General features: G+C 35.8%; 1 protein-coding gene across 1 annotated transcript; it reads left to right on the top strand.

Annotated features, from left to right (window-relative positions):
- Positions 1 to 562: 562 nt before the first annotated feature.
- Positions 563 to 26,554, top strand: LOC125647358 (carbonic anhydrase-like). The gene is made up of 7 exons (XM_048874040.2): positions 563 to 734; positions 9,107 to 9,283; positions 9,982 to 10,127; positions 20,275 to 20,367; positions 24,366 to 24,432; positions 24,738 to 24,895; positions 25,279 to 26,554. The coding sequence occupies exons 1-7, from the start codon at positions 563 to 565 to the stop codon at positions 25,462 to 25,464; spliced, it is 999 nt and encodes a 332-aa protein (XP_048729997.2). The 3' UTR covers positions 25,465 to 26,554.
- The last annotated feature ends 98 nt before the right edge of the window (positions 26,555 to 26,652 follow it).

Raw genomic sequence — 26,652 nt, 5'->3', positions numbered from 1 at the left:
GATATCAACATGCAAGCGTCATCAGATAGTACAGAATCAATCTTGATGAGCCGAGGGTGGGGACACAAGAGGGGATCAAAGTTTTACATGGGATATAAGAAAAATCTACTCCAAAACCAGAAAAGAATCTTTAATTTGCAAAAAATCCCCAAGGTATGTGGATCCAATTCATTTTTTTAAATTATGGATCCTGGGTTAGGGTTGAGCTAAAATCGGGATATCAAATTTTACTTTAAATGCATGTATACAGGAAACAAAATGTTCTTATCCATAACAGCAAGGCCCCATGTTAGTCACATTGATATTGAAGCAGCCCCATGTTACGTGGATTCAGAGACCCCGTAGAGTTGGGGTGGGGTCACATTTTTCATGGGAATAAAGAGTGGGGAAATCTTTTTAAAATCGTTTAAAAGAACAAAGAGAATATAGCTACTGAGGTGAGCACTGTGGCCCATGTGCCTCTTTTTTTTAATACGTTAAAAATTTCTAAAATTATTGGTTCCCCATCAAACTAATAGTGTGCTAGTGGTAGTGGTAGACATGTAATACATGAATACTGCAAATGCCACAGGGGCTGGATATGCGTCTAGTACAGGGGGAGTCGAAGACTCTGCTTCTCCCGCTGGCTAACCTACTTGTAGGTGAAAGGAAAGCCGAGTGCGTCAGTCTTTCTTGCCAGTACAAAGCCTCTACCAGTCCAAGACTTTTACAGTGCCTCCAAGCGGCTGCACACGGTAAACTAGGGTCTAGCATCCTAGGCTAAACTGTAAAGGATCTCGGAGTAGCAAGGACCCTAGAGGTGCAGTGTGTAGGCCCACCGGCGTGTGGATATGCCCTAGCACTCACCAACCTTTCCCCAGCTATGGGGAAAATAGCCCCACTGCCTTGTGGGTGGCTTGGGAAAGTCAAAGGCTATGGAAGTAAATCCAGACAGAAAATCCGGGTAGATAGTGTTCGAAAGTAGTGGGAACTGCAATCGTCTATGGGAAGGACAACCCTGAAAGAAAACCCGGCCCAACAGTGAGGAGGTTTGGCGTGGTTTAACTGCTCCACCCTGTTACGGAAACTGAAAACCAGAACCAAACTCAACATCAGGGAGGGGTCTGGTATCAGCCTTATGTGCCACCGGGCACGAAGAGGATAGGTAGAAAACTGTCAGACCCTCCTCAAGAAGAAAAAAGAGATCAAACCAATAACTTTCAACTATGGGTAGATAGGTGAAAAAAGAATATTTTTCGGACAAAAGCTATTTTCGCTTTCAAAATGAATTGCTTTACCTTCTGGAAGAATCACAACTAGCAACTACTCAAAGAAAAGAATTCAACACTTTCCTTACATAGCATCTTCCCCTCCGTCTGATTTGTGACATGTACACAAACGTGTAATCTAAATCAGTTGTAAATATTTTACCCTTACATATATCTGTCCCAATTGCTGTTAGAATTATAAATTGTCTAAGAATAAGCGATATAACATTGAAATTCACTTAGCATAGCACGTTGTCATTGTTAGAATAGGCGACTGTGCATTACTTCGATATACTGCTGCATTTGTGTTGATACCAGTTGAAAGGTTTAAAAATATTAGGGTTACCAGACTTTCGCATGAAACAACAAACACTGAGATCTCTATTTTTCTTTTAGTTTTTATAATTCTCTCTCTGTAGAAATTAGAAATATACGTATAATACCGAGCGAAGCTCGGACGGGCCGAAGGCCCGTCCGCGAAGCAAGGCTCTAAAGGTAACACGTATGTAAAAGAAAAAAGTCCAAATCAGCAGAAGAAAATGAGACAATCTCTATATACGTTCACTGAAATTTTCGTGATCCATATGGGCGCCGCCATTTATTTTTTCCATTACCTGCTTCGACAGTTATTCGTGTTTTATTTTGAATGCCAATAATAGAAGACTCTGACGTGCAATTCGTAATTTAAACACTCAGTTTGTTCAAAGTGAATAGTATAATTATCATTGTAACAGGTTTTAGCAAATAATTACATATAAAACCGTAATACGACTAAATAGATGAACGAGTTCATGAGTTTCTTTAAATAAGAATATACGATAAAATTACGGTTACATTTTTACCATTTTGAATTTATTGGTTAATTTTGTTTAGTTTTATAACGGCCTTTTTGATTGTATACGGAATGTATTATTGTTGTTTATAATTGTTTGCTTTGAAAAAGGTTGAGGCTAAATGTGACGTCACAATGCACAGTTTACGTCGCCTTGTGTTTTATTTCCCGCGTTCAATGAATAGGCGGATACTGTAAAACTGTTGTCCCCATATAAACCCCTTTAATATTGAGATGTTACTGGGTTTTTAGCGCAAGGAAAATTTCATTAATATATATTTTTTTAAATGAATCATAATCTACCATACTTAACGGAATTATGATTACCACTTGGGGCACTCCAATGACCATTACATGCTTCGCTCGGTCCAACGGTCACACCGTATACATATTAGAGATGACAATACAACACTACTCAAGTGTGAACATGGACACCTCCTCTGATATAAAAGCTATATTCATGACTGATCAGCACCAAACAGAGTCATCATCGAAGATATCCATCTAATTCAAATCAGATGTCAAGCTATTATTATTGGTTCCATATTGATGTCAAGCTATTGTTATCGGTCGAATATGCATGAGACTGGGGTCAATAACATGACCTGAAATGCCTCTTGAGGTTTGAGAAGATTTGAATTTAATTAAATTGAGACGATATCAAAGTTAAATCCCGTCCTTGGGCAGCTATTCAATGTCAGTCCACTCATTAGATTGTTGCCAAAAAGAAAGAAGAAGAAGGGGGGAAAAGTGGATTGGAAACTTTATTTCAGTCAATCGTCCTTTAAATTATACGTAATATAAAATAGGTATTTAAACTGTAACACATTCCTACTTATGACACCTAGCATACTTTCCACTTTTTGTAAACATCTTTCCTTCAGCTGATGTCACCTCTATTAAGATATATTGTACGTGCAATTCACATTTAAGAAATAACTTTTATTTCTGATAATACACGAGGGGTGTGAACTTCCGAGCTTCACGCTAACATACTTTTTATGAAGTGTCAACGCAAAAAATCTAAATAAAATGAAAATAATTTCTCATATTTACATTCTACTTTCATTTCTGCGGGAATTTCCAGTCGTTGAAATAAACATACTATATTTATTAAGACTCAAACGCGCATTGTTCGCAACTGCAGCGCATTTTTGAGAAAATGACTATCGTTGCAATTTGTAAAGATAACAAAGACTAAAAACATTGGAAATGTAAATATGTCAAAATGATAAAGTTTGAAGATTAAAAAAAAACACCAAAAAACAACTTCCTGAATAGTCCCAGATAATTCATTTAAGAAATAGATTTTATATTTGAAATTATATGAGAGTATGAACTTTTGAGGCTTCACATCGGCATCCTTCAATAGCTTCATAAAGCGCGATAACTCCTAGTTTGTAGGGTCTGTCATTCTCTTCTCATGTCCGATCATCCCAGGACTCTTTCATATTTGTCAAGTTATATCTATTGAATTTTGGAATTAATTTTCCCCATAGAGTTCTATTTTAGACCTCACCCCCATTTGCCCCCCCCCCCCCCGGCCCCAAAATTACTTGAAAGAATCATAGTTAAGCATCTCTACAATTATGTTTTGGATCATAATATCATCTACAAATATCAATCTGGGTTCCAACCCAATGATTCAACAACTACTCAACTTATTGAAATTTGTAAAACAATTATTTCAAATATGGACAAAAGGTAAAGATGTAAGGTTTATTTTTTGCGACATTTCAAAAGCTTTTGACAGAGTATGGCACAATGGTATTCTTTACAAGTTACAAAACTATGGTATGTCCAGACAAATTATAAAATGGGTTGAAAACTATTTAACAAACAGGTCACAACGAGTAGTCCTGGGTGGTTTTATATCTTCTTCAAGATCTACAAATTCAGGCGTTCCTCAAGGATCTGTTCTAGGGCCATTTTTGTTCCTATTAAATATTAATGACATCTCCAAAAATATACAACATCCTGTTAGACTGTTTGCAGACGACACCTTGCTTTTTGTTATTGTTGATAATGATATGATTAGTTCGGCAATTTCACCGACTAATGACCTAGATATTATACATCAATGGTAAAAAAAAATGGGCTATGGATTTCAACCCAGAAAAAACAATCAATTTAGACTCTACACGAAAGCATGTTACTCATCAAAGAATTAGATTCGGCACTAGTGGTTCGATAATTAATAATGGCAACAATCATACTCATTTAGGAATAGGTCTTCAATCAGATGGTGGTTGGAAAACTCGCATATTAAATATTCATGAAAAAGCATCTAACCGATTAAACATATTGCGCATGCTAAAATATTCACTTAATCGTAAATCCTTAATTAAAATATACTTCTCTTTTATTCGTTCTGTACTAGAACATGCTACTGTAGTTTGAGACAACTGTACACTGAGAGTTATTGGAAGACGCACAGGTCTCAGCAGCACGCATCATTTACTGGACTGAGAATTAACTCTTCCAGAACAGCACTCTATCATGAATTGGGTTGGGACACCTTAGCATGTCGTAGAAAAATCCATAAACTCATTTTATTTTATAAAATAGTACATGGCATTGCTCCCCAATATCTACAAGACCTTTTGCTTTCAAATATACCACCTCAACATTCATACACCTTAAGAAACAATGATGATAATCTCAAATTTATTCTTCCAAAAGTTAAGACCACATCATACATGGATAGTTTTCTACCCTCCACAATCAGGTTATGGAATGATCTGCCAATACAAATTAGAAACATTCCCTCACTTGCATCATTTAAAAATGCCTTAAATAAATTCTACTGCTTACAACCCAATAAACTTTTTAATATCGGTAAACGTAAAGGTAACATTGTGCACTGTCAACTTAGAAACAATGCAAGTAATTTAAATGCAGATCTTAAATCCCACTTCTTGCGAGATAGTGCTACTTGTGATAGGCGTGGCCACCATACTGAAGATTCTTTTCATTTCTTCTTCAAATGTCCTGAGTTTGCTGACCATAGAACTATACTAATCTCGTCTATCAATGAAACGCAACTTTCTGTTCCTTAAACACTGAATTTACTTTTATATGGTGAAAAAAAAAATGTTTAAGCTTTAAAAATACAATGAAAAGATTTTTGAAATTGTTCAAAAGTATATCTTGGAAACTAATAGGTTCTTTTAAGTATCTCATATTTTGTCTATTATACAATTTTCTATTTTTGGTATTTAGTTTTTTCCTTTTACCGGTACTGCCCCCCCCCCCTTTTTTTTTCTTTTATATTTTGTTTGTTACATGTATATACCCTTACTTTTTTTCTTTCTCTTTCATTTTGTATAAATATTTTTCAATTCTAATTTTATTTTATTTTTTTTATTTTTTATTTTCAATTTTTTCTTTTCGTTTACTCATTCTATATGTGTGTATATGTGCATATGTATGTGTGCATATATCGAAACTTTTCTTAGTCTATCTATTTCTATATATGTGCACATGTGATTGTTCTCTGGTGTATATGCTATTTATTTGTATATGTGTGTGCCTTGTATTTCCATTTCACATTTGACCTTGCTGTAGGGAGAGGGCTTACATAGGCTATGCCTGCTGCCCGATCCCATTCACTTTGTGAATAAAATATAGTTTAAATTAAATCTCTTATTTTCTTTGCATTAAAATATTGGTTAAATTGAAATCGCTTATATTGAAATATCGTTTATTTTGAAATCAATTATCGGTCCGCTGAGTAGATAATGTATTGTTTTTATAACGGCTATATTGAAGTCACCTGCCATGGTAGTTGTCCAGGTTGGTAGCCTCATAATTACACAGGTAGGTGTCAGTTAATTGGTTTCCCTTGGATTACATTTCATTGCGTGTTTTTTTGTTGGAATGAAATAACAGTGGGTAACAACTTGATGACAGGATCGTTCGTAAAATTTGACCTCCCCACAAAAAAGGAAAACTATCACTGGACACCAAATACAAATTAATAACTGCAATAGATATAAGAATTTGAAGTCAAAATCTGAAATGACAATTTTGCTAAACCTCAGTAATTTCAAACACCTTACCGCTATCACAGTGCATTAAAAATAGTTTTTGCAAGACTGGGTTCACATTAAAATCTCCAAATCAAGTCTATAACATCTGACACGGGACAACAACCATGTCTTTACAGACAACATGATGCCACTTGCTTATGTCAGTGAACTTTATTTTTAAAAGAAATGGTTCTGAAATTCTGATGTTAGACATACGTGTACATGTGTGTCAAACGTTTTCACGGCGATCGTTTCCAGGGAAGAACTTACTGCCGATATTTATACAAGTACATACTGCAAGGAAAATATCAGCGACGAGAGCAAAAATGAAATTCCGGATAAAAAATGTGACGTACAATCAACCTTGAAATTGTATGTGTAAATTTATAATGATAAAAAAAAAGATTACGAACAGACGCCACTTAAACATCGAAAATTAAAATATTCATTCTTGGTCAGCTCAATAAAAAACAAAAGTTAACAAAACTCATATATTTAAAAAAAAAAAAAAAAAATCTTCAGTGGACTAAATTCAATCAATTATCTAAATGTTGTAAATTGTGTAATGTAATAAATTTATATTTCTGCTTTCGTCAAAACTGAAAATGGGCTGGGTGGGAGGGAAGGCTAAGGCACAGAAATACAAAAGCGACCTTTGTTGCTTGTAACGAACTTCGCACTGCCCGAAAACTGACCAGTAGTAGTTTATAAACTGACCAGTAGTAGTTTATATATTAAGTGCTCGTGTATGAGCTCAAAAACCCGCGCATGTGTATTTACAGAAAATAATAAAAATGACAAATGTAAAACGTAAAGAAATAAATTGAACTTCGGTTATATTGAAAGAAAAAGATTGGTCCCCTGAATTTCAATATATCCGGAGTAAGCTGTAGTAGAACACCAAAAATATCTCAAAACTGGACATTACCAGGGTAAAGAAAGTACGACAGACTTCGCACTACCTGGAGGACTGTTTCGGCAGAGCTACAGGAGATAGGCTACACCTGGAGATAGGCTTAACGTGTGACAAAGGACAGTGATAGTGGAGGAAGCTTGTTGCAGCTTTATGTTAGGATGACGATTGACGAGGAATAATAGTACTGCTGTGGCGGCTGTTCTAGAAACGTTTCAAATGGAGTGTCATCTAATATGTTCTTTTTGTTGCAGTCTTAAAAATGACGCAAAAATATTTTGGGGAAATGTTTCTCTGAATGTATGGGGTGACACCCTAATAACCTCCCCTGAATCCGCCATCGAAATCCTTTCGAAATGATATTCTGAATGTTTATACTTAAACTTTTTAAATTAGATGTGTAATTAAAAACAAAGTAATTGATAAATGATCAAATGTTTATATGTTTCAAATGCATACATTCATATCAATTGAAAACATCAAATACCACACAATCAATGGAAAATTTCAAAGCTAACATCCACATTAATCATTCAATACCGTTTCGAGTACTAATGAATAAAATGATACATCGTGAATTATTAACTTTAAAGCTGAAACCCTTTTCATTTTAACATCGGAATGGTATAAATTTTAATATATTTCCCCCAGTTCTCTATGCACTTTGATGCATAAAATATACAAAGAATTATATACATGCACGAGATACCTGAAACGATTGACTTTATAATTATGCATATTAGTCCATGACAAGTGCAATATAAAAAGTTTCAAATTTCTCAACATGAAGTTAACAATCCAGACATGTACGATACGTACATGATAGATTTAACCTACAAGTATCAAATACATAGTGTCCTCTGAGGGTCCTTGAATGGCGAATAGACATAATTATATTAAACAAGCACGAACCCAGTTTCTTCCCCAGGTGAGCGGGTTCATCCGCACAATTTTATAAATTCAAGGTGTGCAATCAAAATTAGGGACTAACGGTAACACTTTAAAATATTTTACAACAGGAAGTGCAAAAAATATAGGCAAATATATTTCTTTTCCACCGAGCTCAGGGGGTGAGAATATGGATGACATGATTGTCGAATATAAATAACATAATTATCGAATATAAATGGCATGCTTATCGAATATGAATGATAAGATTATCGAATATGAATCACATGTTTTTGAATATGAATGATAAGATTATCGAATATGAATCACATGTTTTTGAATATGAATGATAAGATTATCGAATATGAATCACATGTTTTTGAATATGAATGAAAAGTTTAGAATATGAATAACAATTTATTGAATAAGAATGACATGTTTTTGAATATGAATAACACGTTTTAGAATAAGAATAACATGTTTTTGAATATGAATGATAAAATTATCGAATATGAATAACAACTTTTCAAATATGAATGATATGCTTTAGAATATAAATTACAAGTTTTCGAATATGAATAACAAGATTAGTATAATAGTGCAACGTTTTACACGCCATAATAATCGAGTTCATTTTTTTAAAATAAAATTTGTACCATGGAAAATGTTTGATTATGGCTTAAACGAAGATTAATACAAGTCATATACATTTAAAATGGGCCTGGAGTGGAGTCCCACCGGAAAGCACCACTTTATTCATTTTGAGAAATATCATTATATGGAAAAATCCCGGTGAAGGAGATCTGGAACACCCTCCTAAGTCGGGTCCTCTCAATAAGAAACATTTAAGCTATATTTCCCACCTTCATTACATATTTGTAAGTGATCTGGGAAGTAAGGCTGGTACGTGTAGAAAATGTTTAAGACAAGTGAAAAATCGATGGGCCAGCCAGACGTTTAACCATTGGCTACCCGCCTTAGTTTAAATAGTATTTCAATTTAGAGATTACTGAAAAAACAAGACAAATGACTTTTAATAATCCTGCTTCATAGTGCATGACAAAAACCCGCCTACCCTATATATACTAAGCACATTTCATTGTATCCAGTTATTCATTCATCAGCATCAATAACGAAATGAGTCTGTTGCTTCTTCATAGTTTTACTTACTTTATATCTATATGCATCTGTTCAGCCTGGGACTACAGCGACCCCGCTTCCTGGAACTCGACTTACAGTAACTGTGGGGGGACAAGTCAGTCCCCCATCGCCCTGACAGAATCCTCCATGACCCCTGCATCGTTCGAGCCCTTTTCTGTGACAGGGGACAATGTTACGCTGACAGAGACGCTCAGCAATAACGGGCACTCAGGTAATAAAAATTATTGAAGAAAAGTTATTTTAATTAAGTGATTTTCTTCCTTTTCTTTTTTTTTAAATTTATTTATCACTGGTCACACATACACTAAACTGCGTATTGAACTGGCTGAGTGAAGATTCTTCATATATTTTAAGTTTATTTCTTCAGAACGTTAAACAGTCAGAGGGTCCAATGTACAATAAAAAAAAAATGAATTCATTAATAACATGTTTATATTTTAGAATGATGACGATGGATATCATTATCATCAAAAATCGTTATTGAGAAATAAAATGGTTTAATATGCTAAAAAAAAATTGGCCATTACATGATGAAAAGAAATTAGACGTATTATGTGTTGCGAGATTTGGCGCCTCTATAGCGTTGCTCAGTGTCCGCTGGGCGATCTACTGAATAGGCATTATGATAGTAACTGTAGATTATATATTTTGTAACTGTATTTATTCAATTATTGTTCTCTACAACTGCATGTTTCAGTTTGATGAATATTGTCATTGAGAAAAAAAAAAGTTCACTATTCTTAGAATCAGCGAACTATATTTTGAACAATAAATACTAAATGTTATTCAATATTTTTATATAGAAAATACTGGACTCTAATGTAGCATTACAACAATGTATTCTAGCTTGATTATTTTACCATAATCATAGAAGTAAGTTATTTGATAGATAGTTGTTGGTTTATTTAGCCGTGGTGGCCATCTCTCAGACAATAACGGTGACTGGAGGGGGCTTGGGAGGCACGTTTAAAGTGGCACAGTTTCACTTTCACTGGGGGAACGATTCCACTACAGGCTCAGAACACACCCTCAACGGTCAGCAGTATCCCATGGAGGCAAGCATCAGATATAAAAAATTAAAAATACAATGTAAACATCTGTATTCTAATACATACGTATTAGCACATCCTCACATTAAAACAGATATTAACAATTGTATGGAAATAGCCTTTCAGTGCAGAGGTCAGAGAGAGAGAGAGAGAGAGAGAGAGAGAGAGAGAGAGAGAGAACTACAGCCCACCATGAACTTATATTAATTGTGTGTTCAGAAGAAAATATTCTATTCATTGTCGTTTCTGATATAAAAATTAGATTTTCATGTCCGATAATTTAGGTGTTTTTCATTTATAAGAAAATCAAATTTGTTTTATACCCATAATACATTTATACAATTCTATATCTTTGTTTCCTTGCAGAGGGTTTTAACTATTAAAGTCATCCAATCATAAATTCCCTCAAAAAGTTTTCTCGCATAAAAAAAACCCATTTCAATCTTGTTTAAGAGACAACTTAAGTGAAATGGTCAGCAAATGCTATGTAAAAGAGGTCTGTACCGTTTAAAAATAATAAGATTTAATTAAATTCTCAATCGTAAACTGTTATAAAGTGGAGTTTAAAAGCTTCCATATATAGATTTATTTGTGTCGGGGGTAATTTTGAGTGGAATAGTCAGAAAGAACTAAAGGTCTGTTCCGTTTTAAAATAATAAAATTTCATTAAATTCTTAATCGTAAAATGCCTTGACGTGGAGTCTAAACGCTTTCACATTGATTATAAGGATAATAACGTAGTCCGAAATATCTGGCGTTTTGCAGCTTTTAGTACGACTCAGATGCTTCACGTGCACACTAGATCCAAGTCAATGCTTACCCCATATTTCTTACGACAGTATTTTACAAAACTAAAAATAAATGAATATCTAAAACATATATTTTCGTTTCTTCGATTTAAAATATCGTTTGCACGACTAAAATGTCGTTGTACGATTTAGTAAATCGTAGAAACGATTTAAAGAATCGTTACTAAATCGTACAAACGAATTTTAGGTCACCTAGTCTGCGTCCGTTGTGCGTTACCAATTCCTCTTGATAGCTACACTTTCAATTCTTTTCAAATTTGATATGAAGCATCTTTGGGACAAGGGGGAGAGGTGTATTATTTTCTGCAACCCCGAAAACTTAGGGACGGGGCAAACACAGCCAAAATTGACTTTTCAAATGTCTTCTATTCCACCGTACATCTTTAAGAAAAACTACCTAAACTAGTTATGCAGAGCAAGGAAGCCTCTACCAATTGTAAATGTCAGGATCCCCAAGGTTCTAGATATTCTGACTCCAGGGAGGGGCCAAACTTTGCATATCCATGTACAGTAGGCGTTAATATGAAAACATTTAAATAGCATCTTTTTGAAATGCTATTGATACTAAATTGAAACTAAATGGGTAGTATTTAGAAGAAGCTAGCCCTTTAGAAAATTGTAAATTTCATGATCCCAGGGATAGGGGTTTGGTTACAGAGTGGGGTCAATATTATCATAGTGATTATTGTCTTTATCATTTGAAATGCTTCTTTAACTTTGCTGATACTGTATAAAAACTAAATGTATATTTTGGCTTTTTAAGCAGGGGGTTTAACAGTATTAATAAAGGTCAACATTTCGCAAATTCTATGGTTGTTATAACAATCTAATTTACCATTTGGGTCATATGCTGTCTGATGAGTTTCATACCGGTCAACTTGAGATGCTCACTTCTAGGCACCCTGATCCCACTTCTGGTGTGTCCAGGTATCTGTGTTTGCCCTACTCTTAATTCTGTATTCTTTATAGGAGTTATGAGATTGATAACTATTCGTTATCTTCACCTTTTCATTTAGGGAAAGCAGAAAGGCATGTATCAACATTGTGAACCTCGCATACCCAGGGTTCTGACTCTAGGACATGTCCAAAATAGTGTTAACAAAACACATATGTAATTCTTTTATTAACATGGGCACTTCAGGGTGGGGGTGGGGAGATTTGTGTTTTGAGAAAACATCTTGTTTTCAGGTGTGTGTTGTTGTTTTTTATTCATGCTGAATATTAGAGCTTAGAAATGCCAAAACAGAAGAATTATAGATTTTGTAGTCCTTGGAGTTAGTGATACGTTTAACAAATACTCAGGTAACCGATAAGGTACGTTGGCCTCTTGTTAAAATCGTGTATAGATGCTTTACTAAATCATAAATACGACTTTCTAAATGATATATACGATTTACTAAATCATAGAAACGATTTTCATGAATCGTATAGGAACGAGTTTTTAGCTCACCTGAGCTGAAAGCTCAAGTGAGCTTTTTTGATCACCCGTAGTCCGGCGTCCGTCCGTCTGTAAACTTTTAACATTTTTGACTTCTTCTCAAAAACCACTTGGCCAGTTTCAACCAAAGTTGGCACAAAGCATCCTTAGGTAAAGGGAATTCTAAATTATTAAAATAAAGGGCCAGGCCACCTTCCAAGGGGAGATAATAAAGAAAAGGTAAAAATAGAGTAGGGTCATTAAAAAATCTTCTTCTCAAGAACCACTGGGTCAGAAAAGCTGAGATTTACATGAAAGCTTCCTGGCATAATGCAGATTCAAGTTTGTTCAAATCATGGCCCTTGGTGTATGATGGGGCCACAGTAGGGGATCAAAGTTATACATACAAATATATGGGGAAAATCTTCTTCTCAAGAACCACTGAGGCAGAAAAGCTGAGATTTACATGAAAGCTTCCTGATATAATGCAGATTCAAGTTTGTTCAAATCATGGCCACTGGGGGTATGATGGGGCCACAGTAGGGGATCAAAATTTTACATACAAATATACATGTATAGGGAAAATAATTAAAAATCTTCTGAAAAATCACTGGCCAGAAAAGTTTACATTTACATGAAAGCTTCCTGACATAGTGTAGATTCAATTTTGTAGAAATCATGGCCCCCGGGAGTAGGTTAGGGTCACAATAGGGATCAAAGTTTTACATGCGAATATATAGTGAAAATCTTTGAATATGAGCCAAAATGACTCAGGTGAGCGATGTGGCCCATGGACCTCTTGTTAAATCTTTGTACGATTTACTAAATTGTAAATATTTTTTTTTCTGAATTAGAATGGCACGAATACGCATATTTAAACTTTTAATGCATAAAATTTCAAATGCTATGATCATAATAAATTTTTAATAGTTTGTTGATGACAGTAAATACTCCAAATACTACCGCATCCACTATTTTTGCGCTAAAATTTATAATCTTTTCTCCAGTGTGTAAAATATTTGTGAAGGTTTCCTCCCTAACCTCCTGATTTACAGATTTGTTTCGATACGAAATCTGATGAAATTGTGGACAAGGACATACCAGGGAAGTTTATCAAATATTATCAAACCAAGTGGATATGAAATATAAACCAGTAAACTTGAGATTGGTATGATCTTTTTTTGACTAATTCGGAATCCTTAGATCATATTCTGAAATACACAATAGATCAGAAATCTTTGTAAGATTTGATACACACGACTGAGACCCAAATTGAAGACATGGAATATTAAAAATTCGAGACCCATGTCAACATTTCGTAGCTTCTAAGACAGTCTGGGTATCGAGAACAGATTATGAGAAAACCAAACTGTAAAAACAAAAGAGTAAAATGGCGGTGGTTTAACCCAGGGCATTAAGGGAAAAGGGGGGGGGGGACGTCAGCATTTAAAGAAATAAGAATGAGGACAACGAAAGGCGATTAAGACATGAAGCTGCAATGTACAGATCACTTTCAACAAACTTTATTATAGAGTTGGGGGATTAGGATCACTTGAAGATATTATAAACTGTAATACAGATACACTTAGCACAATTAGGAATATCATTAGTTTAGGAATAAACCAAAACCCTAATTTTAATAGGCTTATCATGCGTAAAACCACGTCCACGTCTTAGGAACAATTTGTAGTGGCCTTGAGGTCTTCAATTTTATACCAAAAAAATTCCTTATCATTGAAATTTATATCTGTTATCAGAATATAAGAGTTTCTATCTAATCATTTTGCTACTTTTTCAAAAACAAAAGTGGACCTCTCCGTAGTCAGAGGTAACATGGAGGATAGTTGTATATTTTTCCTCATAGTTAGAATGACTAACATTTATTGTGATTTTTAGCATTTAAAAAAATCTTGCTTTCATAGGGAAAAAAAGAGAAAGAATTGATACATTGGTCATATTGATGTGAAATGCTTATGGTTATTGCACAAATTTAACAGCACTGCATATCAACATAATATAAAAGTGATATCATGAATAATGAAATAAACAAGATATTTGTATTGAGTCGGTTATTTGGAATTGTCAGTATCAAGTTGAAAGAAAACCTGCAATCACACGAGAGTTTCCAAAAAATATCTTTGAAAACTATCTCAAATATTTCTTAATTTCATTCATAAAAAACGATTTTTTTTTTTTTATCTTTATGAACTGGACAATCCCATGAAACATGGAATTCATCTTCAATTTCATGTTACACATAACCGCACATCTCTGTCCAAGCCAATATATCTACCAGTCACATTTCTAAGATTGTGAGAATATATTCAAGGTCTAATAATTCATTAGATAGCTTGTTCATAGAAACTTCGTCTTGATACAAAAATGTCTATGCCCAACTGCCCTAATACCAGTTCAACGTTTGTATATATACTACTCAAAATTTGACAAGGATCACTAGGTTAAATGTGGGTAATTTACCACTAACATAACAAAAGACATAAATTTGACTCAGAAACGTGTTTACTCAGGTTATGAATGAAAATTCATGAACGGCATGAACTTTTATCAATACGGAATGCTTGAAATCTGATAACAATACCAAAAGGCATTTCATTACAAAAAGTTAACAACAAACCAGAGAAAGAATTACACAGTTTTGGGGGATAATCCATCATTACACTTAGTCGATGAAGTGTCAATACCGGGTATGGCCTCCCCTTGCATCAATGACGGCTTGACAACGTCGAGCCATGCTGTCAATAAGCACCCGGATGTTTCCAATGGGAAGGTTGTTCCACTCTTCCACGGGGGCGTTTCCGAGCTATGCCAAAGTCGTGGGTTGTGCTCTACGACGTGAAAGGACAAACTGCAGCATGTTCCATACATGCTTAATCGGGTTCAAGTCCGGCGAGCGCGCTGGCCAGTCCATACGGACAATTGTCTCCTGCTGAAGGTACTGCTCCACCACCCTGGCGTGATGAGATCGGGCGTTATCATCCATCAGGATAAACTCAGGGCCAACAGCACCAGCGTAGGGTCTGACGAAAACATCGAGGATCTCATCCCGGTACCGCACCCCCGTCATTGTTCCTCTCTCCAGGACATGAAGATCTGTTCTTCCATCCCTGCTGATTCCACCCCAGGCCATGATGGAACCACCACCATAACGGTCATGTTCACTGATGTTGGCATCATGGAAACGTTCACGTTGTCGTCGCCACACTCGGTGTCTCCTGTCTGTAAAGTCCAAACAATACCTGGACTCATCGGTGAACAGAACTTGAACCCAATCGTTCTGTGTCCAAGTGACATGATCTTCAGCCCAGTCCAATCGCTCCCGCCGGTGTCGAACAGTCAGAGGGACTCGAACACATGCCCTTCTCGAGTTGAGACCTGCATTGTGAAGCCGATTCCGTATCGTCCGAGTGGACACATTCACCCCCAAGGCGTCGAGGAGGTCGTTACGTAGGCTGGTTGCTGTCTAGAAGGGATGGTGTCGTACCTGAAGAGCCACAAAATGGTCTTGGCGTTTGGTTGTTGACCTCTGACGACCACCCCCATGTCGGTGTGCTGCTGTACCAAAAGTTTACTGTCGGTTCCAGGCCCTGTTTACAACGCTCTGGCTGACGTTTAGTGCATTTGCAACGTCACGTTGTGAATAGCCAGCGTAAAGCATTCCAATACACCTGCCCAGTTGTTCTGTCGCCAGGCGACGCCTTACACGCTGAGAGGGCAGTGCGTTGATAAACGTAGAGTAAACACTCAAGTGAGTTTGAAATTTTAGAAAGAATCAGACACCGATGCCTGAGTGAAAATCGTGCAATGGTAGCAAAAGCATAAACTGTGATGAGAAACGCATTTCCCATGGCATGAAATGCACGTGCAAGTTTGTTGAAGACGTTTTTGATTTCACTTGGACACAATATTGCATAACTGCATCATTACTGCATCATTATGCATACTGCATAACACCAGTTATGCAGTTATTAAATTTTTAAACAGAAAATATCTATGATCCTTATCAAATTTTGAGTAGTATATTTAAAATCTTTTGTAAAGCTAATATGATGAATTGTTGACTTTTTTATCATTACAGTTTTAATGGTAAAGGTAAACCCGACAATGTGTGAAGTACTATTTATCAGTGACGTAACACTCCCAATGTGACGTAGGTCATGACGTGTAACAACTTTTTCAAAGCTTGTAAAGTCTCAGGCTGTCAAGACCTGTTTCATTCTTGGTCCAAGAGTAGACACTATCGTATCAGTGTAAGATCAACCTTCCGCACAGTTTTAACTTTGATTATATTTCACAATGTATGCCCAGACGGACGAAAGAAAGGCATTTTTCGAAAAAGTGCACGAAGAAGCAAGGAATACAGGAAAAAAGGGATGGGGAGCACTAAGTTTTCTTCTTAGACTCAAAGGGCAATTTTTTAAGAAATATCCTCTTCCAACAAGCATACCTAATATCCCAACTTCGAATATTCGAAAAGATGCTGTTTCCTCAGAGCTTTATCCAAATGATGCTCCTTCTGAGCTTATCCCGATTCAGATATACGGTGATGGGAATTGTATATTCAGAACTCTCTCTTTTTTGTGTTTGGACATGAGGACAATTTTAAGGAAATGAGGGTACGAATTGTGTTTGAACTTGTTTCAAACCTGAAGCGCTACACGAATGAAAACACTTTTGTGACCATGTCCACAAACAAAAGTTCACTTCAATATGTCTTTGAAAGTTCCCTGTCAGAAGAGTGTTTAATTACTGGTGATTTGATTGCTTCGTTACAAAAGGAAACAATAAAAACAACCCAGAACGGTTACTATTCAAGCCTTTTACATATGTTCGTAGCTTCTAACGTTTTGCAGAAACCAATCATGTCGATTTTCCCCGAGGTGCAAAACCCTGGTGTAAACAGACAAGATCATAATCAGCTTATTGTTCCTCTTGACCACGCTGATGCTAAAGAATATCAGGATGCTATCCACATCATGTGGACTCAAACAATTGCTACAAAAATAGATGGTTGGACACCTAATCATTTTGTTGCCTGTATTCACAAGCATGAGGAACCTCTTTCAAAGCGTTCGAGGTTATCCTTTGAGGATTCTGAACCCCATCGCTCATTTGAACCAAAACAATCACAAGATAGTCTTCCCCTCTCTTGGAGTCTAACACAAACGAGGAGTCTATTGAAACAGGTAAATTGGGGGAAACTGCAAACAAAGAAACAGACAAACATGTTAAGGTTACTTCCTTTATTGATTTTTCTTCTTCTTCAGAAGATGAAATCTCAGAAATACCAGTTCAAAAGGCCCAGGTTACACATGAAAAATGGCATACACCAGAGATCGGTAGTACCCCAAATCAGCCACGGAATATTTTCTTTCCAGCAAAGTTTGGTAAAAAGATGAGATCTTTCAATGCCTCCTGGTTTGACCGGTGGTCTTGGTTACATTATGTAGAAATCAAAGATGTTGTATTCTGTTTTCCTTGCATAAAATCATTTCAGAAGAAGACTCTCAGTTGTCACAAGAAAGAAAAAGCTTTCATATCAAGTGGTTTTAAAAACTGGAAAAAAGCAACCACAAAATTCGCCGCACACGAGAAAAGTGATTGCCATAAAGAGGCAATGGAAAGGGAGTTTACGATAAAGGAGGAGGTTAAAGATGTTGGAGAATGTCTTTCAAAGACACAAGAAGTCGAGAAGAAGTTTAACAGAGAATTTGCTTAAAATCACAAGCATTTTGAAGTTTCTTGCTCGACAAGGAATTGCTCTTCGGGGTGACAAAGACGAGAAAAACTCGAACTTTAATCAACTTCTCATGCTAAAGGCTAAACGCGATCACCAGCTTCAGGAATGGCTACAACGCAAGACAAATAAGTATGTTGCTCCAGATATAAAAAATGAAATTTTGCAGGTGATGGGGTTGCAGGTTTTGCGACAAATTGTTGCATTCATCAAATCGTCTGAATTCTTTTCAATAATGGCAGACGAAACACGAGATATTTCCAACAAAGAGCAACTTGTTTTATGCATTCGATGGGTTGATCAAAATTTTACCGCTCATGAAGATTTATTAGGGATATACTGTCTTTCTGACATTGGGGCTAATTCAATAACCCTAGCAATTTGAGGTTCGATCTGCCTATCAACAAAGTACGAGGCCAGTGTTATGACATGGCTGCTTCTATGGCTGGTTCAAATACAGGTGTTGCAACACAAATTCATGCACTTGAACCCAGAGCCCTTTACATACACTGTTATGGTCGAGCCCTTTACATACACTGTTATGGTCATGCTCTTAACCTAGCTTGCAGTGATTCTATTAAGGGATGTAAGTTGCTTAGAGACACCCTGGACATTGCAAAGGATATAACAAAGTTGACTAAAGAATCTCCAAGAAGGGAGATGATTTTCAATACATTAAAAAATGCCAGCTTATAATGTTAAAGACTGTTTTGCCAAAAGACTTTACGCCAGATATACCAAGTGTGGTTGAATTTTTCAGACATTCAAATGAAAAAAGTCTGTTTGCCGAGATCCTCAAAATTCTCAAACTAATTTTGGTACTTCCTGCAACTAACGCTACCAATGAGCGCTCATTCAGCGCCTTGAAAAGATTGAAAACATCACTGAGATCAACAATGAGTCAAATACGAACAAACAATTTGCTTTTATTGCATGTTCATAAAAATGAGACTGATGAACTGAATCCAGAAAAAATAGTTGAGGAGTTCGTAATGAAAGTGAACACAGACTGGCGATTTTTGGAAAGTTTACCGAGTACTAAATACCTTATGACTCAGAAATGATTGATAACAAAATGATAAAGATATATATAAAAAAAAAAAAAAAAAAAAAAAAAAGATTAAAAAGAATCCTTAACACCCCCCTCCAAAAAAACAAACAAAACTTAAAATTAAAGTTGAGGGGTTTCTGGGAAACTAATTAGATTCTATGTACATAATTAGATTTATGTACATCACGTACACCTCAATGCTTGCACATATTTATGCAGTTATCTTTTTACTAAGGGTTTTGTCGATATCACTTTTTTGTCGTAAATTACTTTGGTGTGGTGCCCCCCCCCCCCAAATTGAAATTGCTTCCTACGGGCCTGTCTCACATGTGTATACTTTCTTTTGGCAACCAAATTAACAATTAGATCCTTTGATCCATTCACGTATATCGCTATATTATATCGTAGGATCTAATTCTAATTAGATTGACCTTGTGTTGGATATAAACAAAGGCTTTAAAATTCAAATACCGGTCATTCGATGAATTTTACAAGAAACAAAAACAAACTCGATTTCAATAAGACTTCAATAATAGACTTAATATTTCAATAAGCTCTTAACGTGAACGAACTTTGCAGAAAAATAAAATGCCAAACCTTTAAGTTCAAGAATTAATGAACATCTTAATTGGGCCATTGTAAACTGCATAATTCAAACTTTGATGTGTTTTCTCACATCAATTAATGACCAGTTCAGGTATGCATTTGGAATTTATACAGTCTAGAAATTTTTGCAGACGTAGTTAAAATCGTGTTCGGAATCCCTTTCACATGTTCACACATATTCTAACAAGTCATCATATTTCCGAACAAGCGCGGGTTATTAAAGAGTAATATAAGTGTGTGTATCATGAAAAATCATGCACCTAAACTGAATAAGTAGACTAAGTATAAGCATGTGTGTGAATTTAAGCGCTTGTGGCTCTGTCGCAACTTTTGGGTAACCTTGGTGTAGACGTCTGCCTCCCTTTCTATATTTTCAACTCAATGGTTAATTTCTTGCCCGTCAGATTCGAGAATGCAGACAATTTTTCCTGAGTAAACCACCCACACGTCACTTGTTCATTTTCACAAGAAATCAATAAATTCATGTAATACGGTATGATCCTTAAATATTTCAGCTTCACATCGTGACGTACAACTCGTCCTACGCCGACCTGAATACGGCGCTGCCTCAGTCTGACGGCTTGGCGGTGCTGGGATTCTTCTTTCAAGTATGTATACAATTACATATTGTACTTATACAAAAGGATGCCAGAAAATGAAAACATATATTCTTAACTTTATGATATTATTCTAGGACCACTCGCTTCGTCAAAGTTAGATCGAGAAAGCGAAAGCACATGTGCCATTAAACGAAGCCTTACTTAAAATCTCGCTCCCTTGCCTTCTGTGGGATTTTGCACAATAAAACTGAAGGCCTTATTCACATAGTAATTATGGGACATTGGGACTTTTCCAGTGCTCTAGAATTGATTTGACTGAAAAAGCAACGTTTTCAAACGCCCTCCTTACGTACCATCTCGGACAGAAACTGGAATTTGTCTTCTAAAGAATCCCGATTTCATCTTGCCGTTGGACAAACTGCTCCATTAATTAAACTTCCTGAAATTCAATGATAAAAAGAAATGAACGTGCTGCTAAGCCATGGATGATATGGCTTATTAACGTTTAATTATCGAATGTTCACTACGCACGGTGTACTTGCAGAAAAAGAGTTTTCAAAGAATGTTCGTAGTACGAACTACTTAATTTTGCACCTAATAGGGCTTGTATGTGCATCCTAAATTTCCTGCAAAAAATTATCTGAAAATTTATCAAAGCCTAATTGAAGAAAGAAAACATTGACAAAGCATCAACCACAGGAATTAAAAGTACACGCGTACGAGCTTCAACCTACGCCAGCATGGGAAGCTTTGAAATCTTTTTTTTAAAATTGTCTTGCACATGCACAACGTTAATAGATTGTTTCTTTGTAATAGTAATATTATTATTTTTTTGAGTGAGACAAATGTAATTTTATCATCTTATTAAATAGGCCCCCATCTTCGCTAACTTAGGATTTCTAATACTAACCCTTGGTTAAGCGAAGATGATAAACATTTGTATAAGCACAAAATTTCAAATTCTGATTCCCCCAAATATATGCAAGTAATATTATCATCTAAGCACAATTACCGATCTTTTCTCGAGATAATTACAAGAATTTAGATATGCAGACATTCTGTTATAGAACTGGTGATCTATGGGTTTTAATTTATTGTCTGTGTGTCTCTTAAAGTAAACACTATTTTCAATCATAACTTCGTTTGTAGCTTCATGGTGAATACCATTAAGCGACACGCCACAGGTAACTAGATTTCTAAATGAAAGGTGAAGATAACGAACAGTGATCAATCCATAACTTCTATAAGCAATACGAAATAGATAGTTGAGTAAACACGGACCCCTGGACACACCAGAGGTGGGATCAGGTACCTAGGAGGAGTAAGCACCCCCTGTCGACCGGTCACACCCGCCGTGAGCCCTATATACTGATCAGGTAAACGGAGTTATCCGTAGTCAAAATCAGTGTGTCAAGAACGGTCTAACAATCGGTATGAAACACGTCAGACAGCATTTGACCTAATGATAGGTTGTATTGACGAACTAGATCGTTATAACGACCTTAGAATTTGCGAAATGCTGACTTTAATCGAGACTGTTGAAACCCCTGTACCATCAACTTGTTTGTCACAGGCCGCAATGAATTTGCACCAAAAAAAAAAAAAAAAGAATAAATAAAAACAAAGTAACGGCGATATCTATTCATTGGAGCCGCGAATATAACGGCGATCTGTGGTCAATGGAGCCACAAGTGTGAAGGCTATCATTGTTTACATGGATGCAAAATGGGATGTACGTGTATGTCTGTATACTTGTACCTATCGGGTGTAAACAATAAAAGGGGCTTCATCGCTGTAAGTGTGGGTTCGCTATAAATTGTTCATTGTCTAATTTTGAATTGGTCGATCGATGTTTGGAAGCGTTAATATTCTAGGTTGTAAGTCATTAAAAAATATATATAAAAATATTAGTTTATGAGCATATAAAATTAAAGGAAAATACTAAAAATTCAACGTCTAAAACAACTTGTTGAGATTGATAATAGATGATAGATAAAATGATAATAGATAAAAAATAGAGGTGATAATAGATAAAATGTCTAATTATCGACATTAATTTAGTGTTGAACTCGAGTCAGGAATGTACCCACCATTTTAGCAGATTGATTGATTGTTTGTTTTACGTCCTGTCGAGAACTTTTCACTCGTATTGAGACGTCGCCAGCTGTAGGTGAAGTACCACAAATTTAGACCTATGTTCAGCGCTAAGGACCACAACAGTGTGGGTTCTTTATCGTGCCAACGCCTGCCGCGACACGGGACCTCCGTTTTAAATGCCGAGCGTTTGGCGAAGGAGCAATCGCTATCTCTGTTTACATATTAGGTTTGACGTGGCCATGTCACAAATGGGGCCCGAACTTACGACCTCTCGGTTACGAAGCGAATACTCTACCACTGATCGAGCTACCGCGATCGGTCATTTTAGCAGAATGACGCGTTCCAAAATGGCGACTGTTAGGAAGAGTGAAGTATATTTTGTATCAGAAGCGTCGATTAAAACACGGTACAAATTATGAATTTGACAAGACTCTTTTCAAGACACTTTTATGAAATATCTTCATTTTAGTTTTAAAATTGAACTGCAAATTAATGGAAAACTTTAAACAGCATTTCCGAGTGCACACGCAGTCGAAATGCTGAATTCACTTGGTAATATTTACGATTTACAGATTTTTTCAATTTACAAGTTAATTCTGAACACAATTAACTAGTTTCTAGTGTTTGGCACATCACATTTTGTTTTAAACAAGCTATTTTCTATTAAGCAATCCATATCTAAACAAAAACATGGTACGAGTCTTGTTTACATAACTATCTGACTTGTAATTCAACAACTGATATTCAAATTTGGTTGACCATTAGAAATACTCTAGTTAAGCATTGTAAACAATAAGAATGGATAAATAAAATCTAAAAAATTTCAGCGCAAATCATATTCATGCCACTTTAAAGCGAAAATGGCTTTATGCCCCCCCCCCCCTTCAAAGGAGAGGGGCATATTGCTCTGCACCTGTCGGTCGGTAGACCACATGTTGACATCAAACTTGGTACACTGGTACATCTTCAGGAGAAAATGACCCCTATTGATTTTGAGGTCACATGGTCAAGGGTCAAACTGGACATAGAAATAAACTGTCCGCTCAATATCTTGAGAACCCTTTCCTTGACAGATATCAAACTTGGTACACTGGCACATTTTCAGGCGAAGATGACCCTTATTGATTTTTAAGGTCACATGGTCAAAGGTCAAGGATTAAACTGGACATAGAAATACATATATTGTCTCCTATATTTTAAGAATTATTTGCTTAATGGACACCAAACTTAGTACACTGGTACAGCATAAGGAATAGCTGACCCCTATTGATTTTTAAGGTCACGTGGTTAATCCACTCTTGACATAGGAAGATATTGTCTACTCAGTATTTTGAATTGGTGATACATCTTGTGTACTACTATCAATTAAATGATGCATGTGTATAACCCTTTTCAATTTTGCACCATGGGAGGGGGCATATATGTTTACAAACATCTGTTGTTTGAATATTACATTTCCCCATCAAAGTTATTTTCGCATTTCTTGCGACCCTTTCCTTCATGATGTAAACAAACACTACATACACAAATGTTTTATTTTGATATACATGTATATAGAGTTCAATAACTGAGCATGCGTAAATTCATCCCCAGCATGAGGGTTGCTTTAATCCTTAGTGTAGGTTAGGAGTTAGTATTTTTTAAAAGTTTCTTTAAATCTATTTTTGTACATGTTTAGGCATCTTATGTATTTACCGTTAGTCCTCAATTTGACAATGTATGTAAATGGTAATTGTGTTGGAGTCCATGGTCATTTTAGTGCTTTGTATACTTTTGGATATTATATATATCCATCTACCCATACACCAATTTCAGAATATTTGCTGAGCGAGTGGGAAGACACCGGAATATACATATCATAACCAGACACAGTGACATCAAATATTCATCTATATTTCGTAAAATCAGTCTGCTAATCTATAATAATGAATGTATTCCTTTGTATGTAGATCTCCAGTTCTGACAACCCGAACTTCGCTCCAATAGTCAGCGGTCTCAGCAGTATCGCGGCAAAAGGTGAGATTAGGGAAGAGTCAGATCTATATACATATTGACTCCTGACCACAAAAGGGGAGTAAATTTTATACATGAAACTGCAACTTCTCAAATGTTTCATTAATTTCTGTGGAAACGAGGGGGTAATACATATTCGGTCTCTCCTGTCGACCGAATATAAATTACCCCCTCGTTTTCACAGAAATTAATGCATCATGTACCCTAAGAGCCCCTTGTAAATGTTTTAAATGATCTACCTTTTTACATTGTGAAACATTTTCTGTGTTCTTGTCTACTGGAATATATTCTGATTTACTTCTTTTAAGATGCGACACATTCCATTACCGGTTTCATGCTGAAGGACCTGATGACAGCTAGTATGTCCAAGTTCTATCGATATAAAGGGAGTTTGACCACGCCCACTTGTGACGAAAGTGTCACGTGGACAGTGTTTGCAGAAGCTTTATCCATATCAGAAACACAGGCGAGTATGATCGAGGAATATATATATATATATATATATATATATATATATTTCTTTGAGAGATTCCTAATTAATCAAAGGAAAGAAATTATATATTTTAGGCCGGTTTGAACACATTTAATGAACTTTAAATAAACAATTTGGATCGGCCACATGTCTTCATTATGTTTTCGATATATCTGTTCATCAATCAATTCTGTTTCACTTTTCTTCTTTTACAATTCTCCTCTAGATTGATGACAAAGGCACTCTTTACTATGTCGATTTTAAAGCACTTTTCTACCATTGTATTGCTAACCATTTATACAGAAGCTAATTGAATTTTCTTGCATATAATACAAACTTGTGATGTGTTTTATATAATGTTTTAACATTTTTTGTAGCTGGCCACCTTCCGCACATTGTATGAAGACTCCGGCTCTACCATACAAATGGTCGACAACTACCGACCAACGCTGGCTCTCAACGGAAGAACCGTTAACGTGTATTCCAATTCTGCACAAACAAATATTATCGGGCTCGTCCTCCTCACATCCGTCCAACTTTCACTATACTTTTTATCAAAATAAGATATAAACGCATCATATGATACAAAATTCTGCGATTTACAATTTATTTTCAATGCTTCACATATTTTTCAACATTAAAGCACAAGCATATATTATTGTAGTATAATTTCATATTTTCTTTCGCTAATGCATGAATTGTGCGTACATCAAATGAAAAACTCGAAATACAAATTTATTTGGTGGTGAGCAAATATCACTTGAGAGGTATGTATGCCGTATTAAACAATTTCTTGTTCGATGTTATAAACCAGACCAAAATTTTATCAGTATGATAAACAATGAAAAATTATACAATTTCGACAAATTATATAAGGGTATTAAAAGAGTATTACCTACTCAATGTAAGGAGAAAACGACAATTTTCTAATGCATAATGGAGGACGTTTATGGCGGATGTGCACATGCGCGTGAGAAAAATATGATTAGAGATACCATGGGAGATTTACAATATGCAGCCGTTAAACATGAAATTTACCCCCCCCCCCTCTCCATTGCTCAAAGTGGTTCCCTCTACCCTGTTCCCGATTGACTGTCTTCTATCGCCATGATCGCTGAATGTGTCCTGCCAACAGCATGCAGGCCGTCCAAGCTTTCACGTCGCCATGCCATTCAAATTCCGGGTGCAATTTGCACAAAGTGTATAACTTAAATAGCTTGATGTAAAACACATATTTCTTTATTTTTTATTCCTACGATTATATCCAAAGATTACGGCATATATATAGCTTTAAAAGTTAGATAGTCGTGGTAAAATCCCAGTCTCAGAGCACATAGTCCCTATCATCGTCGGTTACCCACGGGTGCTTCTAATCAATTCTCATTATCCGTGGGAACATGGGTCAATCCTGTACAAAACAAACAGCTCAACATGCATGAACTTTATGACCTTTTCTTATGTTGTTAAATGTCCTGTCTAATACCGATTATCTCCTAGTATACTCATATTCTTAATGTTATTAATTAATAATCATGCATATTATGAATGACTTTGTATTTATATTATTGCCATGTATATAGCGGGAGGGCGGTTTAAGTTTTTAGAACTTGTGCTCGATCCCTTTGTAATTATATTACAATAAAATACGTTCAAACCAAAACCTTTTCTTATTCAATGAAATTATCTGTTACATACGCATTTCTTCGAACGAATGCACATGGTCACGCACGGGTGCTTCTCGTCGATCTCTC

Source organism: Ostrea edulis, chromosome 6 (genome assembly GCF_947568905.1).
Source record: "Ostrea edulis chromosome 6, xbOstEdul1.1, whole genome shotgun sequence".
Classification (NCBI taxonomy): Eukaryota; Metazoa; Mollusca; class Bivalvia; order Ostreida; family Ostreidae; genus Ostrea; species Ostrea edulis.
The sequence above is the reverse complement of the archived record's forward strand: the minus strand, read 5'-3'. Positions and strand labels throughout refer to the sequence as shown.

Bases quoted from the DNA above. Each gene is read 5' to 3' on its own strand.
- LOC125647358 (XM_048874040.2), top strand. From the start codon at position 563: ATGCCACAGGGGCTGGATATGCGTCTAGTACAGGGGGAGTCGAAGACT. The intron at 9,284-9,981 runs GTAATAAAAATT...TGGTTTATTTAG, and splicing joins CAGCAATAACGGGCACTCAG to CCGTGGTGGCCATCTCTCAG. The intron at 10,128-20,274 runs GCAAGCATCAGA...TAAATATTTCAG, and splicing joins GTCAGCAGTATCCCATGGAG to CTTCACATCGTGACGTACAA.